Source organism: Elephantulus edwardii, unplaced genomic scaffold (genome assembly GCF_000299155.1).
Source record: "Elephantulus edwardii isolate Elephantulus edwardi_28Jun2011 unplaced genomic scaffold, EleEdw1.0 scaffold00096, whole genome shotgun sequence".
In the NCBI taxonomy this organism is placed as follows: Eukaryota; Metazoa; Chordata; class Mammalia; order Macroscelidea; family Macroscelididae; genus Elephantulus; species Elephantulus edwardii.
In genome coordinates, this window is record NW_006399846.1 from 5,945,689 (window position 1) to 5,962,453 (window position 16,765).

A 16,765-nucleotide genomic window follows, 5' to 3' on the forward strand; every position below is an offset into this window, starting at 1 on the left:
ACTCATCGGGTCTTCACTCATTAGTGTTCAAGGCCTCAAACCTGTTCCTGAGATGTTTCTGAAATTCAGGTGGGATAGACTCAAAGTCATATTTTGGTTCCCGTGGATTTGGTTTAATTTTCCTCAGCTTCAGCTTGAACTTGCATATGAGTAGCTGATGCTCTGTACCACAATCAGCTCCTGGCCTAGTTTTCACAGCTGCTATTGAGCTTCTCCAGCGGTTCCTTCTACAGATGTAATCAATCTGATGCCTATGCATACTATCAGGTGAAATCCATGTATATAACTTGCGTTTGTGTCTCTTAAAAAACATATTTGCAATGCATAAGTCATTGTGCAAAATTCAGTCATTCTCTCTCCAGCTCCATTTCTGTCACCGAGTCCATGTTTTCCAACTACTGAATCTTCTCTGTTTCCGACTTTTGCATTCCATTTACCCATTATTATCAATGCGTCTTGATTGCCTTTTCGATTGATCTCTGACTGTAAAAGTTGGTAAAAATCTTCTGCTTCCTCTTCCTTGCCTCTGATTGTTGGTACATATATCTGAATGATAGTGGTATTCACTGGCCTGCCTTGTATACATATGGATATTATCCTGTCACTCACAATATTGTACTTCAAGATGGATCTAGAAATGACTTTCTTAACTATGAAAGCAACTTCATTTTTCCTCACCGTTTCATCTCCAGAGTAATATATCCAACTCAAAATGCCACATGCCAGTCTATCTCATCTCACCAATACCTAGTATGTCAATATTTATGTGTTCCATTTCTTCCTTATCAATATCTAATTTTCTTACATTCATGGTTCTCACATTCTGTGTCCCAATCACTAGTGTCTGCATACAACTGTTCCTCTTCCTCTGTATTTCCATACTTGAAAGCTCAACTTCAGTTGCCCTTTCTGTTATTATGCATGTGTTCTGTTGTACATAGGGTTTTCAGAGCCCTGCTATTTCAGAAGTGGATGGCCAATCCTTCTTCCTAGTGTTTCTTAATCTGAATGTTCAGATTTAGAGAAGTATCAGACAGACCGGCATTTTACAGAAAAGGGAAGATATATCCCTTATTGTGGAGTTAACCATTAGTATTAGTATTAGTGTTGTCCCTGCCTTTGGCACATGTGTCTTTACCCACTTATTTCCCTGCTCCACCATCCACCAGGATACCCCATGCACTTCTACCCACTCCCTTCACATCTATCTCCCATTGTCCAGCACTTGATCTGATAGCTTATATCTGTAGCTTCCTTGGCTTCTGTGATTCCAAACATGTCAGCTGCTGATAGTTTCTTATGCTTGACCAGTATCTCTTAAGTTTAGTGGTAATGTTTCCCGAGCGAAGGTGATGTGTCCTGTAGAATGGATCCCACGCGGTCTTCAGTTAACCTGGGAAGTGGGCAGAGGGTTTCAAGGTCCCTTGGCTGTTCTGCTTCTCCGCCTGTCAAGATTTCTTTCTTTCCCCCTCTATGCAACCTGAGAATGGATCCCGTGTGGTCTTCGGATACCTGGGAAGTGGGAGGAGGGTTTCAAGGTCCCTTGGCTGTCCCACTTCTCCGCCTGTCAAGATTTCTTTCTGTGACCTGAGAACGGATTCCGCAGATCCCGCGTGGTCTTCAGTTACCTGGGAAGTGGGCGGAAAAATCAGGGAAGGGTAATGTATCAACTAAGCTTTCTAAAGATGTATGTTGAGATAGAATTGAAGAACATATGCCAAAAAGAAATCTATTTCCTCCTCTTTGGCCCTGGTTGTTGGTGCATATATTTGAATGATGGTGGTATGCACTGGACTTCCTTGTATGTGTATGGATGTTATCCTGTCGCTCACAACATTATATTTCAAGACTGATCTAGAAATGACTCTTTTAAGTATGAAACCCCATTTTCCTCCTCACTTTTTTGTCTTCAGTATAGTAGATCATATGATCACCATCTGGCTCAAAATGCCCCAGGCCAGACTAGCTCATTTCACCAATACCTAGTATATCAGTATTTATGCGTTCCATTTCTTTCTTAACAATATCCAATTTTCTTAAAAATGATAATGGGAGATACTTAGTTAGGTTAGGGAGTCCCTCCAAAAACCTTTCATTTCGTTGGTGAAATAAGAAGTGAGGCCACTTGCAAAGAGTTAGATGTAACAGATGTGGGTAAGAGGAAAAGGGAGACTTAAAATACTCAGAAGTGGGGCGGGGGGGGGGGTAAGTGCTAACTTGGGAAACTTGAGTACTTCCTACAGCATGTTGTTTTTAAGTGCCGTTTAATTCAACATGACTTATAGTGACCCTATTAAAAAAAAGGCCTGAACCCTGTTCTATAACTATCACCATTTCTCTAAGTTCATAGAGTTTCCAGAGGCATGTTGTTTAAGAAGTGGATGCCACTCCTTCTTCTAAGCCTGTCTCAATCTGGGAACACCACCAAACACTACCCACGATGGTAACCATTATGGCATTTGATACGCCAGTGGTACAGCATTCTGCATCATAGTCACCCCAACAAACCAGTGCCATACCACTCAGAAGAATGTTCAACTCTAACACAATTAACATGAGACCCTAAGCCCGTGGTCCAAGGGCCCAACCATCTTTTAAATACAAGGCCTGCCTATCAGGTCCTGGTTGATTTTAAACCAAGAGGCTTCCCACAGTTCATTGTTAGCTAAACCCGGCAGATCCAATCAACACACACTCGATTGTGAACAGAAAAAAAACCTAACCAGGTGGTCCACACCTGACCCTCTCCAGAACAAGAGAACCCACTTTCCAGAATCCACTTGCATCACAAATGAGCCTCCAAACTGAGCTGTGGGCTGGAAGCCTCTCATTTATAGTCATCTAGGACCTGGTGGGTGGGCCTTATATTTAAAAGGTGACCGAGCCCCCAACAAAGTCTCCAGTTTGGAGGCTCATGTGTGAAGCAGTTGGATTATTCCAACAGCATAGAGGACTTTATTATACAAATTTGTGATTCTGCCACCTGCTGCTGGAAAAAAATTCTTGGGAACAAGGCTTAGAGTGAAAAAAGCTGAAGTTTTATTATATATCTTTATTTTTTTTTACTTAAATTTTTTATTGTTATTTTAATAAAAGTTTACAGAAAGTTGGATTTTCATTCATTCATTCATTGTTACACATTTTCCTCCCTACCCCACTCCCAGTTCACTTTGGTTTGTTAAATTTATTCATTATTGCATATTTCCCCCTTCATTCCTCCTCTCCTATACCCCCCACAATGTACTCCTTGTTCCAAAATGTTCTCATACATATAACGTATAATCATATATTCCTTTCAGTTAGTTCTTCCTCTCATCTGTTCCAAATTAGTGTTCATTATCTGTCTACCCCTTTGCCATTCCCTCTCCACCTCCCCATGTATGTTCTGTTTTAGAACAGCAGTTCTACGCAGAATTTGTTCTTTTGTGACTGAGACATTTCACTTAATATAGTGTTCTCAAGGCTCACCTATGTTGTGTAACTATGGAAGGTGGTCTTGTAATTTCTCAGAAATAGGAATACCATTTGACCCAGCATTTCCCCTGCTAGGAATATACTCTAAAGAAACCAGAGCCACAACTCAAATAGATGTATGCACATCCGTGATTATTGCTGCATTATTCATGATAGCAAAGAGATAGATGCAAACCAAATTCCTATCAGTAAACAAATGGATAGAAAAAACACGTTGCACCCACACAATTATATACCTTTATATAGGAGAAAATAGATAAGAGCGTCCCAGATCTGGCTTGCTATCTTAAAGACTTTGGGGGTTTAGATACAGAAGGGACAAGACAGTGGAATATGAGTATTTTTACAGTATCTTCCCTTGCCATGGTGTTCTGGCTGATGGCAAATCTATTGGCCCTTTACACGTTGTGGCTAATACAGGGATACTCCCAGGCATAAGTTACAGGAGCGCTTAGGAAAGAGCAGCAAAAGCATTTTGGTTTCATAACTCTGCTAGACTAAGAGAAAGTCCTTTTTGTTTTCCTTTAAGAGGTTAAGTTTTCAGTACAGGACTATTACAGTATCCAAGAGTTGTAAAAGGGATAATATCTCTTGCTTGAGATATTATGAGGCATTCATTTTCAGTTACTTTATTGTCATTTGTAACCGGTTGGAGTTGGAGTATATAAGTTCATAATGGAAAATATTACCAAGGTGTTTTGGTTTTTTTTAGCAGTACAAATGTAAGACAAGGTAGTTGGATTGACCCAGAACTGAAAAAGATAAAACTGAAAAATAAGAGCAGTGGAAGCTGCTCTCTCATTAAGAATATGGATTTAGATGTTCAACAATGAATGAACGGAAATCCAAGTTCTCTATAATCCTTCATTAAAATCTCAATTAAAAATATATGGATTTAGATGAGAGAATCTCAGTGTTGGTACATATCAGAATAAACTGGAGCTCTTCACCAAGTAGAAATGACGGTTATCATCTCAGATCCACTAAAGCAGAACCTCTGGAGTTCTGACATTTTTATTTTTAAACTCTCTTTGAGTGATTCCAATGTTCAGCTAAGATAAAAGTGTAGTCTAAACTTGTCGTTGTTATGACATTGAAGGAGATTGCCCATCTTTCTGCAGTGGAGCAGCTGGCAGATTGGAACTGCGTGCCTTTGGGTTGACAGTACAGTTCCTTACCACTAGACCAGAGCTCCCTAGTCTAAACCTACGTGGACCTGTTTCTGTACAGACTGAAGATATTCCTGTTCCAGTTTAGAGTATGCAGCATACACAGTTTAGCCCTTTTTATGCTATAGTTTTTTAAAGGGTAAGTAACTCTGAGGCTTCTGGGGGAAGTAATTCCCCAAGGTGATGGATAATGTGGTGATGGACAAAGATATGTAAGACTGTGAAGAACTTAGTGTACTTTGAATCCTATGACTGTCCCATATCTTTGAGATAAAACCCAGGAAGCCTTGGAGATCACTGTAGTCTTTCTGGAACACCAAAAATGTAACACTGTGTATTTCCACATTTCATTGATACCTTTGTTGTGGACACTAAGAGAAACCATTCAGTGGGATTGAAGAGTTTTGACCACCTTCCTCTCCTCCCTTCAGCTGCTGTATGTGCTGCATCCAATCTAGTAACTGAGCAGATTTTCAATATCTAATAATGGCCACACTCCAGGCTTTTAACCAGCACTTCATTTACAGTATCTAAGAGACTCCGCTTGGCAGCATGTGAAGAGATTGAGATTGTTAACAGCTTCAGTTTACTTGGCTCCACAGTCAACGCTCTTGCTAACAGCAGCCAGGAAATCAAAAGACAATTTTATTGGGATGGTCTGCTGTAAAGAACATCTCAAGAGTATTGAATGGTTTGAGAAATTATGGTACATTCACACGATTAAATACAATGCAGCCCACAGGAGCAATGATTTTCTAAATTACTACCTTACTTGGCAGGGATTAGAGAGCAATATGCTAAGCGAGCTATCAGTCCCATAAAGACAAATATTGTGTAATACCATTATTGTAGAATGAGTACAAGGATCCAAGTGGGGGAGGGTGGAAGCAGAAAGGTAAGGATGGGGAGAGGTGTTAATCACAGGGTTGCACAATTTGATGAGTGTGTGTGGGGGGTAAAGTGAATGGGAAAGATCTGGTATGAGAAACAATGTATTCAAACTTTGTAAATAAACCAGTATAAAGTAAAAAAAAAATCAGATAGTACATAAAATTCTTAATAAAAAGGTCATAATTTTATTTTCAGTGAAAATATCTTCTTGTTGTTGTTATGTGCCATCGAGTCATTTGCAACTCATAGCGACAAGAGCCCTAAACACAGTTCTATCCTGTGCCAATCTTGCTGTCTCAAACACACTCATTCCCACCACTCCACTCACAGATTGATCCATCTCATTGAGGGTCTTCCTCTCCTGCGCCGTCCCTCCACTCTCCCAAACATGATGTCCCTCTCCAAGGACCAGTCGCTCCTTGCAACATGCCCAGAGTATATCAGATGAAGCTTCAGAATCCTTGATTCCAGGGAACATTCTGGCTTCACCCTCTTCAGGACAAACCTGTTTGTTCTCCTAGCAGACCATGGTATATTCAACACTCTTCTCCAGCACCACAGCTCAAAGGCATCAATTCTATCAACCCTATTCACTGTCCAACTCTCTGATGCATAGCACGTAATTGCAAAGACTATAGCCTGGATCAGGTGCACCTTAGTCTCAATCCTGACGACGTTGTACTTCAGTACTCTTGAGAGGTCCGTCACAGCCGACTTTCCCAATGCAGTTTGTCTCCTGATTTCCTGGCTGCAGTTACCAAGAGTGTTGACTATGGAGCCAAGCAAACTAAAACTGCTAACTATCTTAATCTCTTCACCATCCATATTGATGCTGCTAATTGGCCCAGTAGTGAGAATCTTACCCACTAATAAATATTCATTTAATGTATATCCTCCCAATATCATGCTTAATGAATTGAAAAGACTGTTACCAATGGATCAAACATAATACATTTTAAATTTTGACATATTTTGTCATTTTAAAATTTTACATTTAAAATTTGTCATTTAAAAATTTTACATGTTGTTGTTGATTGCCATCAAGGATGACTCATAGCAACTCTATGAACAAAAGACCTAATGTCTTTCCATAGCTATCATTGTTTCTCTAAGTTCATAGAGTTTTCAGAGGCATGTGGTTTAGGAAGTGGATGCCACTCTTGCTTCCAAACCTATTTTACTACTGGGAGCTCCACCAAACACTGTCCACATTGGGAAACCATTCTGGTATTTGATACCCCAGTGGCACAAGGTTCAGTATCACAGCAAACCCAGGCTACTTCATACAGCACATTGACAATGAGTGATGTGCAAAGTGAAAGAATATTTCTCCAGATGTAACAACACTAGTCTCATTTAGCAGTAGTTAAATGTTGTCAAGTCAAATACAACTCAGAGTAAGCTTTGCACAAAAGACCTGAACTCCGTTCTATAATTAATATCATTTCTGTACATTTATAGAGATTAGAGAGTGTGTGGAGTTTCCAGAGGCATCTAATTTAGAAGTGGATGCCACTCCTGCTTCCCAACATGAATTGATCTGGAAGCTCAGCCAAACATTGTACACAATGGGTAACCATTATCGTATTTGACATGACTATGAAACAGTGTTCAGCATCATAGCAACTCCAAGTTGTTCAGTACAGCAAATAGACAAATGATTGCTCTGTCTCTTAAAGAATATTCATTCTAAAATCATCAACAACAACAAAAAGAAATAGTAACACACAACAAACATGAGCTCAGAAACCTTCCTTGTGTGACTGCTATGAAGATGAGACCACCATCCAGATGCTGGCTAACAGCCAACTCCTAGAGGGGAGGGAGACTTCAAGGCCGCAGACCCCAGGCTAGCCCACAGACCCATAGCCTAATTATGGATTTTAAAGCCACACCCTCTAGCAGGCCTCCACCCTTAGTCTAAGGTTAAAGGGCCACCCACTTTTGGGGGGTGGAGTGGGGGAAGAACAGTAACACACAACAAACACGACTCCAGAAACTTCCCTTATGTGACTACCACCAAGAGGAGACCGCCATTGAGATGCTAGCTAGCATGCCAACTCCTAGAGTAGAGGGAGACTCCAAGGCCCCAGGCTCCAGGCTGGCCCACAGACCCATCATCTCATTATGGATTTTAAGACATGATGTACCCACTTGATTCTGTCATATCCTCCAAATAAGAGGATTTCTTTCCCTACATGGAAATGGATATTTTCTTTGTAAATTCTGTCAATCTCAAATGTGGCTATTTAACTTGTATTTTTAAAGCGTAACTGAAATAAGTCTACAACATTAGGTTTGTAAATCAGTTTTAAGAAAATACACAACACAGTTGGATCTGCCTTGGTAACAGTGAGGGGAAAGAGAATCTTGCAAGTTTTAGTTGACTGCTTTCAAGACTAAGGTTTGCATGAGCCACACCAGGGTATTTTAACTTGTATCATATGCTTGTGAAACTTATACAACAAATAAGGAAGACTGAAGAAGAAGTATGTCTTTGAACATAACAAAGAATATAGAAAATACCATAGACTGCCAGAAGGAAAAAACAAATCTGTCTTAGAGGAAGTGCTTCCAGGGCACTCCTTAGAAGCAAAGATGGTGTGATTTTGTCTCGCATACTTGGAGTACGTTCTCAGAAAGAGGCTGGCAAAGGGACACCAGCTTGGGAAAGTAGAGAAGTCAGCAGAGGAAAAGACCATCAACGGGATAGACTGATATAGTGACTACAGCAGTGGGCTGCCTTAAGCACGGCCGAGATTTTGAGGATAACACAGAAATGACAGGGTTTGTTTCTGTTGTATATAGGATCACTATGAGTCATAGCCAACTTGACAGCACCCAACAATGCCAAATTAATTCATGGGAGTCAGCAATCTGCTCTCACTGCTACAGAGACGAGTGCAGTGATGCCAAGAAAGGCAGTGTTCTCAGTGATATCTAGTCTCTATTTCTATTTCTTCACAACATTGATAAAGTAGAAAGGAAGCCATCACACTTTGTCAACTGAAGACCGTCACATTTGGAGAGAGACCTGGAGGCTGAGCAACGTAAGGAATAGTTGAGGCAATAGTGTATACTTAACCATGAGAAGGACGCCTAGTAGGTGTTCATAGTTTTGTTGGGTTTTTTAAAAAATAGATTTAACTGGGGTTAGTTCTAGGAGTTATTTGCATTGTTTTGTGCTTAAAAAAACCCTTAAGGCAGATTTTGGTTCTGTGTTGAGACAGATGTGTTTCTGAACAATTAGAGCTGGTCACAGATAGACAGTATCGCCTTACAGAGCACTGGGTGCCTGGCAGTGAGCAGATTGAGGCAAATGTTAAGTAGAAGCTTTCTATCAGAGATGTTGTGAGGGAAGATATTTTAAAAAACATTTTTATGAAATATTTTAAAATAAAAAGTAGTAAACTGTTTAGACAATTTAACATTTTTGTATTTGTTGCATTTTCTTATCTTCATGTTTTTTTGTTTAAAACAGTACAGATGAAGGGTTTACCCCAGCCCCATCCATCTCTCCTTCCTTCCTGCTGAGGTGGGCATGATGTCTTCTTGTCCATATTTTTTTATATATTTCACCATTTATGTATGTGTAACTACATTAATCCTTATTTTGAGTTGTATATTTTTCTTTTTTTCAAAACTCCTTTTTTATATTTTATATTTTTAAGATGTATCTTTGTTAATACAAGTAGATCTGGTCATTACCTTTTTTTTATATACCGATATAGAATTTTTCATTCCTTTATAAAAGAATTTTAGGCTATTTTTATTGCTGGGGCAATCATTCCTACATTGAATGTCTTCACATAAGGTGAGAAAAATATTTATCCTTTAGGTTAGACATTAAACTACATGGCCGATGATTCTTCTGACTCTAGGATCCAAACTGGAACTGACTAATAACTTACCCTTCAGTGGGTTTTCAGAGGCAAAAAAATCTCATGAGAGGAGATTGTCCGTATTTCTCCCACAGAGCAGCTGGTGGACACGAATCATATGCCTTCAGGATGGCAGTGTATCTCCTCACCACTAAGCCGTCACAGCTCTATTTACTTCTGTTTAAGCAACATTTCCTGTTGTCAGAGGATAAAAAGAAAAGCCATGACCCTTGCTGAAAGAACTGATTGACTTAGACTCTGGCCGTTAAATTACTTAACTGTTTTCAGTTTCCATAAAGTTTGGCCAGGTTAGGATATGATCTGGGACTGATATTTTCAACTTAATGTCTCAATGTTAATAGTTTTGTTAATTTGTGTCTTCAGAGAAGCATTTGAGAGGAGCTCCATTGACATTAAAGTGTATAATATGTGGGCTGCTAACTGAAAGATAAATACTTGAAATTGCCATATTTATTTTCCAGAGTGCTTTGGCCTTGTGTGATTTTTATAAGAGAAACTCATTGCCATCTAGATAGAAACAACTGACTCATAGTTGATCCTTCACTGGGTTTCCTAGATTGTAAATCACATGGAAGGAAGCCGCTGGTGGATTCAAACCATCAGACAGGGGAGCCACTAGAACTCCCTTGTAGTATTGCTCTTGTGTGCCACTGAGGCAGAACTGACTCATAGCTAACCCTCCAGTGGGTTGTCATAGGCAGTAAATTGCATGGGAGGAGATTACTGGAGCAACTGGTGGATTTGAACTGTGTGGCTTTGGGATTGCAATGCAGCTGCTTACCATGAGGCCCTTTCTGCTGAATGAATGGAAATCCAAAATCTCTGTAAATGCTCATTAAAATTATTAAATAAATAAATAAATGTCACTTGTGGTGTATCTCTGTATGTACTTTTGTGTGTATGTGTATTGTGTTTTTAGGAAAAAGGCTCAGCTCAAGAAAAAAAGAGGTGTGCCCCAGATTAATGAACAAATGCTTTTTCATGGTACCAGCAGTGAATTTGTGGAAGCAATTTGCATTCATAACTTTGATTGGCGAATAAACGGTATACATGGTGCTCTCTTTGGAAAAGGTAATTATTAGAATTCCTGTTCTTTGAGTTCTCAGAGAGACTCTCCTCTTTTTAGGAATCATAGATTGTTTTGTAATGAATAGATTAGTGGTCATTAAATGAAAATTATAGGTTCTTGGCACAATCTCAAGAATTTTTAAGTCATAAAAGGCCATTTCTTGCAAGTACAAAATGGAAGTAGGACTTTGTCCTCTATTACATTGATTAGTTCTCCTGGTCCCAAGCATCCAGATGTGATGTCATGCCTATAGTAATGATTTTTTTTCCATTACATTTTATTCAATATCTTTTCTGTGCACAAGCCTATACACCAAACTGTTTTATGGCAAATATATTGAAAGAAAGAGAAAAATCAAACTGATTACATTGCACACAAGTATTAGTGCTAGATTTTAAAATTTTCTTTTTTTGGAACATTAAAGGTAAGAATATTAATAAGCAATAAAGGAAAACAAGGGGAAAGCCTTACCTTATCTAGTAATAATTGTGATAGTCCAAGTTTTCCAATTTATGCCCAGTACTCAAGCAAATTTAGAAAAGATGTGAAGAGAAAAACATGTGAGTGGACATTTATTGCTCTAGTCCTTACCTTACAGCCTGCAAAAGAATTGGCAGCCACTGAGGACCCAGACCTGCTGCCTTACAGAAATGTAAATAGTTTTAAATAACTATTGAGAAGGCCATCCCACCTATTTAGCTATAAGAAGATCAGAGAAATGTTATGTAAATCCAGGCAGTATTGGTGTGAATATTCTCTTGATGATGTCAGTCTCTGAGGGCTCCCAGTTAGGAAGAGCCAGGTGCTTTATTGAGTTTTCATATTTGGGCAATGAAGCAGTGAAATTGTGCTTTTGGAATTCCCAGATAGGAATAGTATTATGTTCTTTCAGAAATCTTTTCCTGGATATGGAGTTCTATGATTTCCAGAATTAATATTAGCTCACCCATACTATAGAAATACTGATTTATGGGTCAGATCAGTAGTTTTTAAATTGTGCTCCCCAGAGCCTTGGTGGATGCAGGAAACTAGTAGTGGATGGGAGATGGTGGTAGTAGGAAATAGAAAGGAGGGCTAGGTTCAGGCATTTAGAAATAAGGTCATGTATCCTTTTTATTATAGAAACCATGTTTCTATGTTCCACATATTGGGCTCTTCTTAAGATTTCAGTCCTGGTAACTACATTTGGAGGCCAAGAGCTGCACTACACCAACAAATCTATCCCTGTGGGAGGCTGTACCACAGCTGTCCTTACCAGATGGATTTCTTTTCTTTCCTTAAAAGATCTACAGATGAGAAAATTCCACATCTATGTTTGTTATACAATTCCTTGTGTCTGTCCCCCGACAGTAATTGTGTTTCTGCTTGTGTTTATTGCTTTCCTCAGGAGTAATTTTGGCTCTCTCTGATCCTTTTGTTTTAGGAACCTATTTTGCACGAGATGCTTCTTACTCCAGTCGCTTCTGCAAAGATGACATAAAGCATGGGAACACATTCCAAATTCATGGTGTCAGCGTGCAACAGCGGCATCTCTGTAGAACATATAAATCTATGTTTCTGGCTCGAGTGCTAATTGGAGATTACATAAACGGAGACTCTAAGTACATGCGCCCTCCTTCCAGAGATGGGAGTTATGTGAATTTATTTGACAGCTGTGTGGATGACACTTGGAATCCAAAGATCTTTGTGGTTTTTGATGCCAACCAAATCTATCCTGAATACTTAATAGACTTCCATTGATTCCACTAGCAGACCTCATTGGTCAGGAAGTGTCACTCTTTCTTGCAGGAAGGTTTGCTCTCCTGTCATCTAGCCACTAAACATTAAAGATCTGATACTTTTGAAACAGATTTGAAAAACCAGTGGCCTCCATATAAAAAGACATATTGAGATTTTTTTTTTGTTGGTGTTTTTGTTTTGTCTGTGACTTACAGTCTTGTTTTTAAAATATTGACACCATTGCCATTTTAAGATACAGGAGTAGAAGGTACCATTCACAGTTGAATCAGCTGTCCTTCAAGAAACACAGGCATTCAGAGCTTTACAATTGATGTGTGTGCTAATAGAACAAAGGTTTTCAGTTCAAATTCATCTACCAGATAAAAATCTTTTTTTTTAAAAAAAAAAGATGGGCAAGAGTGTGTCACTTTAGAAGAATTCATCCTTTGTAAGTTGAATTTTGATAATATTTACTGATCAGCATGTCCCTTTGTTGGTCTTCTGAAGGTGAGGAAGTAGAACATTCAAAATCCAAACAGAAACAAAATGTAAGTCAACAGTGCCTCCAGACATGTCAGAAGGAAGAAATCAAGGTCAAGCGCCCTGCTGCTGGCTGCCTCGGAACTCAGGCTGCAAATTCAGACCTGCTCCCATTATTCTGCTCTTTCTCCTGCAATGGAATTGACGAGTGCTGCCTACAAAATGCCTGCATTTCCTCCACCAAGTCTCTTGAGTTTTCTGCACCAAATACAAGGTGTTCATTGGAATTTGAAAAGTGAAACTTTAATTATTTGAAATATTTCTTTCCCTTTCTGTTGAGGTCCCTATAATTATCACATATAAGATATTCATATTACCCACCCTGTCTAGCTGTCAACACTCATTTCTAAATGTTCTAAGAGTTATCTCTCTGCAACATGAATCATTGCAAAAGCCATAAGACACTTGAGACTAACATGATTTAATCTTTTTAGTGGCAATCTACTGCCTTTTTTGAAAATTAAAATACAATCCATAACGACATTTAAGGAGAATGGGTTCAAAAAGCTTTCCTTGCTGTAGAGATATTCCAGAAGAGGCTGGACAAGAGCTTGATAGAAGTGTTGTTTGGGAATTAAAATATGAAATGACAGCTTTACCATATGATTAAGAGCCTTTCAATCTAAATTTGTCATAATTCTGCCTAAAGGAGACCATTTGAATGAATCTGTTCTAGAAAACTTTTTCTTAGTCAGTCTATCCCTAAATTCTCTCCATCCTCCATAGTCAGTTTTGGTTGATATTTAATGAACTTAATTAAGTTTCCCAGGAAAAATCCCATAAATATCCACTGTTCATGTCTGTGTTATCCAGTTTGTTTCATTTGGGAAGGCATCTACACCTAAATAAAGAGTATGGAGCAAGATTTGGGATGACATTTCTTTAGCTGTTTATTTCCCCAGATTTTTGTTACAGTTTAGGATACCTGTAAATATGCTGTTTAAAGTAAACCCCAAAACTTACTCCTGTTGAGTTGATTCTGGCTCTCATTGGTCCTCCATCGTGTCTCCAAGTCTGTAAATCTTTATGGGAGAAGACTGCCCATCTTTCCCCTTGGAGTGACTGGCAGACTCAAACAGCCAACGTTCTGATCTGTTGGGCATTATTTACCCAGTTTCCTAGAGTAAGTGGTACACTGGACACTGCATCCAATATTTGGGGGAAAAAAGTCACAAAGCTCCTGAGTCAGATGTGCAGACTTTTTAGATAAAGTGTGGTGAATACTCAGAAAGACTTACTTTGAAAATGTTTCATGATCACTGTGGAATTAAGTGGAGGAGGAGTCTGCAGGCTGTCTTGAGAGAGTTTATATAAGTTTACTCTCAACTTTCCAAAGGCACGTGGTTCGAGGTCACCAGCTGCTCTGGGAGAAGGATGGCAGTCTCCTGTGGGATTAACTGCCTCTGAAAACCTGCCGGTTGGTTCCAACTCTATGGTACAACAACCACAACTCTAGACCTACCTACAAAACAATGCTAGAAATATTAGGAATTCAAATTTTAAAGTTGTTTTTGTTTTATTTGTTACTTCAAAAAATGTCAAGACTGTCTCCTCGTTGACTGTTTTCCCCAGTTTAGCATGAACACTTCTCTCACAAATTTAATTGAATAACCATTGTGGTATTTGGGGATATAATTCTTCTAGACATCTTATTCCAAGGAGGCTGAGAACCCAGAGCTAGGAATTGGCAAGGACAGTTTTGTGAAGTCTGAATTTAGTTATATGGCTTATATGTAGTAAAATGTTAACATGTGCTACAATAGCCATTGTAAGAATGTACTTGTACATTGTAAGAATATGCTGTTGTTTTGTCTGAAATGTACTACCCCTTCTCCTTTTATAAAATACAGAGCTGATTTTGATGTTGTTGTTGTTGTTAAGTGCCATTGAGTTGTAGAAAACTCATAGTGACCCTATGAATGAAAGACCTGAACACTTGTATAACTTTCATCATTTCTCTAAGTTCATAGAGTTTCCTGAGGCAAGCTCTTTCTGAAGTGGATGCCCTCCTGCTTCCAAGCTTGTTTTAATCTGGAGCTCCACCAAACACTGTCCACCATGGGTAACCATTATTTGACACATCAGTGTCACTGATTTTTATACCTTCTTTAAATGTTCTAGTATAGGATCAGTTCATGTTTAAATGCCATTTCTTGCTCTTGGTCAGTAGATTGAGTTGGGAAACATAATAATTAGATGGTGAGACTGGACACACCAGCCTTCACTTCCTCTTGTCGGCACATAGTGTGTAGGAGGAATGAAGTCATTCCAGATGAAGGAATAAATTATTTTAAAAATCCTACCTTGCATAATTTCCACCTGGTAGTGACTTTTGGTTTTGTATTTTGTTGATAATCAGCCTCAGGGTTTAAAAAAAAAAAAACAAAAACATTTCATTAAAAACAAACCTTTCATAAGTCCTTTGGTTTTGAACAGAAAATTTTTGTATTAGTGCAATACTTAATTTTCAGATTGTGGATAGTGATGCTGTTAAAGATTTTTGAGCATTTTGATATTGGAATATAATGTTTTTACATGTGGTAATTAAAGCTTTCCCTAGCTGGTCTTGGTTGTCTGTATACCATGCATTTGTTTCTCAGGCTTTTGGGTCCCATCTCCTACTTTGATTATATAAGCGTTGATTTTCAGCTGAAACCAAGTTGTAATAGACTGTCAAGGAATTTGTTGCTTCCACATGTTATGTCAGCCCCTTGTTCTTAGTATGACTCATCATGAGCAATAGCCAATCAGATAAGCTGTTGGAGGAGAATCATTCACTCTGGGTTACTGAAAATTGGAAAACGGATGAAGTCCTGGTGCATATCCTTCCTTTTGGTGTGCTCTCCTGACTTGGAGAAGCAGGTCAGGAGAGGGTGTCTGCATCACCAAGAGAAGCAGGAGACTTCCTTAAATCCATCCAACCTCCACTGCACAAGTATGTCAGCGGTCATTGCTTTTAAAGCTATTTCAAAAATTAGTGCCTCTCTAAGCTTCTTATACAGAAAGCTTAAATTGGCAAAAAAGGTAAAGTATCAATGAGTTTTCTCATTTTAAGCCTGGTGAAAATTAAGAAGAAAGATGGGTCCATAAAAGGGAGTAGTTTACTTTTTTCACTTATTAAAATCATGCCAGAGAGCTCTGGTTGTGCAATTGTAAAGCCTATAGTTTCTGATAGTTTGAATAGAGACAACTATGTCCCCATTCTGTCTTGCTGGACTGATTTTTAAGACTTAACTGGCATAAAAAGTCACTTGAGCTTTGACTGGTGATGGAAAAGTGTGATAACTTCACAAAATTTGACCGTAGGTATCGGTCTGTGACCATAGTGTCAGCTTAAGTAAGGGTGGTGGTATCAGACCTACTCTAATTTACCAGGGGAGACTTACCCCATCAACAGCAACTCAAGACCTATTCCTATGAGGAATAGGTCTCACTGTTCCTATAAAATGCCCCTCACTCCAAACATTTTCTTCCAATTCTGACACTGACCCTTCCTCTCATTGCATTCTGTGTTTGTCTGCTGGGTTCTGTAATTAGTTGCTGTGCCACTAAGAACCTACAGACAATTCTCAGCACTATGGAGCTTATTTGGGAAGTAATTCAGGAGCAGGAAAAACTCAGGATACAATTCTTTAATGAGGACAGTCTTCTCAGTCATCCTTGAAGGAAAGCCTCTGTAGCCCTCAGCCTCTTTGCCTTGGCTTCTGCACCATTACTTTGTATATTGTTGTTGTTGTTGTTGTTATGTGCCGTCAAGTCGTTTGCGACTCATAGCGACCCTATGTACAACAGCCCTAAACCCCGCTCTATCCTGTGCTAATCGCACTGCTTCTGACACACCCATCCCGATTACCCCAGTCACTGAATCAATCCACCTCATAGAGGGTCTTCCCCTCCTGCGCTGTCCTTCTACCCTACCAAGCATGATGTCCCTCTCTAAGGACCTGTGTCTTCTTACAACATGTCCAAAGTATGTCAGACGAAGCCCCAGAATCCTTGCC

At 39.1% G+C, this 16,765-nt stretch overlaps 1 protein-coding gene across 1 annotated transcript in view; it reads left to right on the forward strand.

Annotated features, from left to right (window-relative positions):
* The window catches only part of PARP11 (poly (ADP-ribose) polymerase family, member 11), a 65,791-nt gene extending 53,396 nt beyond the window's left edge, over positions 1-12,395 (forward strand). The window contains exons 7-8 of the mRNA XM_006891300.1: positions 10,356-10,507; positions 11,929-12,395. Of these exons, the coding sequence (XP_006891362.1) occupies positions 10,356-10,507; positions 11,929-12,245 (469 nt within the window). The 3' untranslated portion in view covers positions 12,246-12,395. The remainder of the gene's footprint in view (positions 1-10,355; positions 10,508-11,928) is intronic.
* The last annotated feature ends 4,370 nt before the right edge of the window (positions 12,396-16,765 follow it).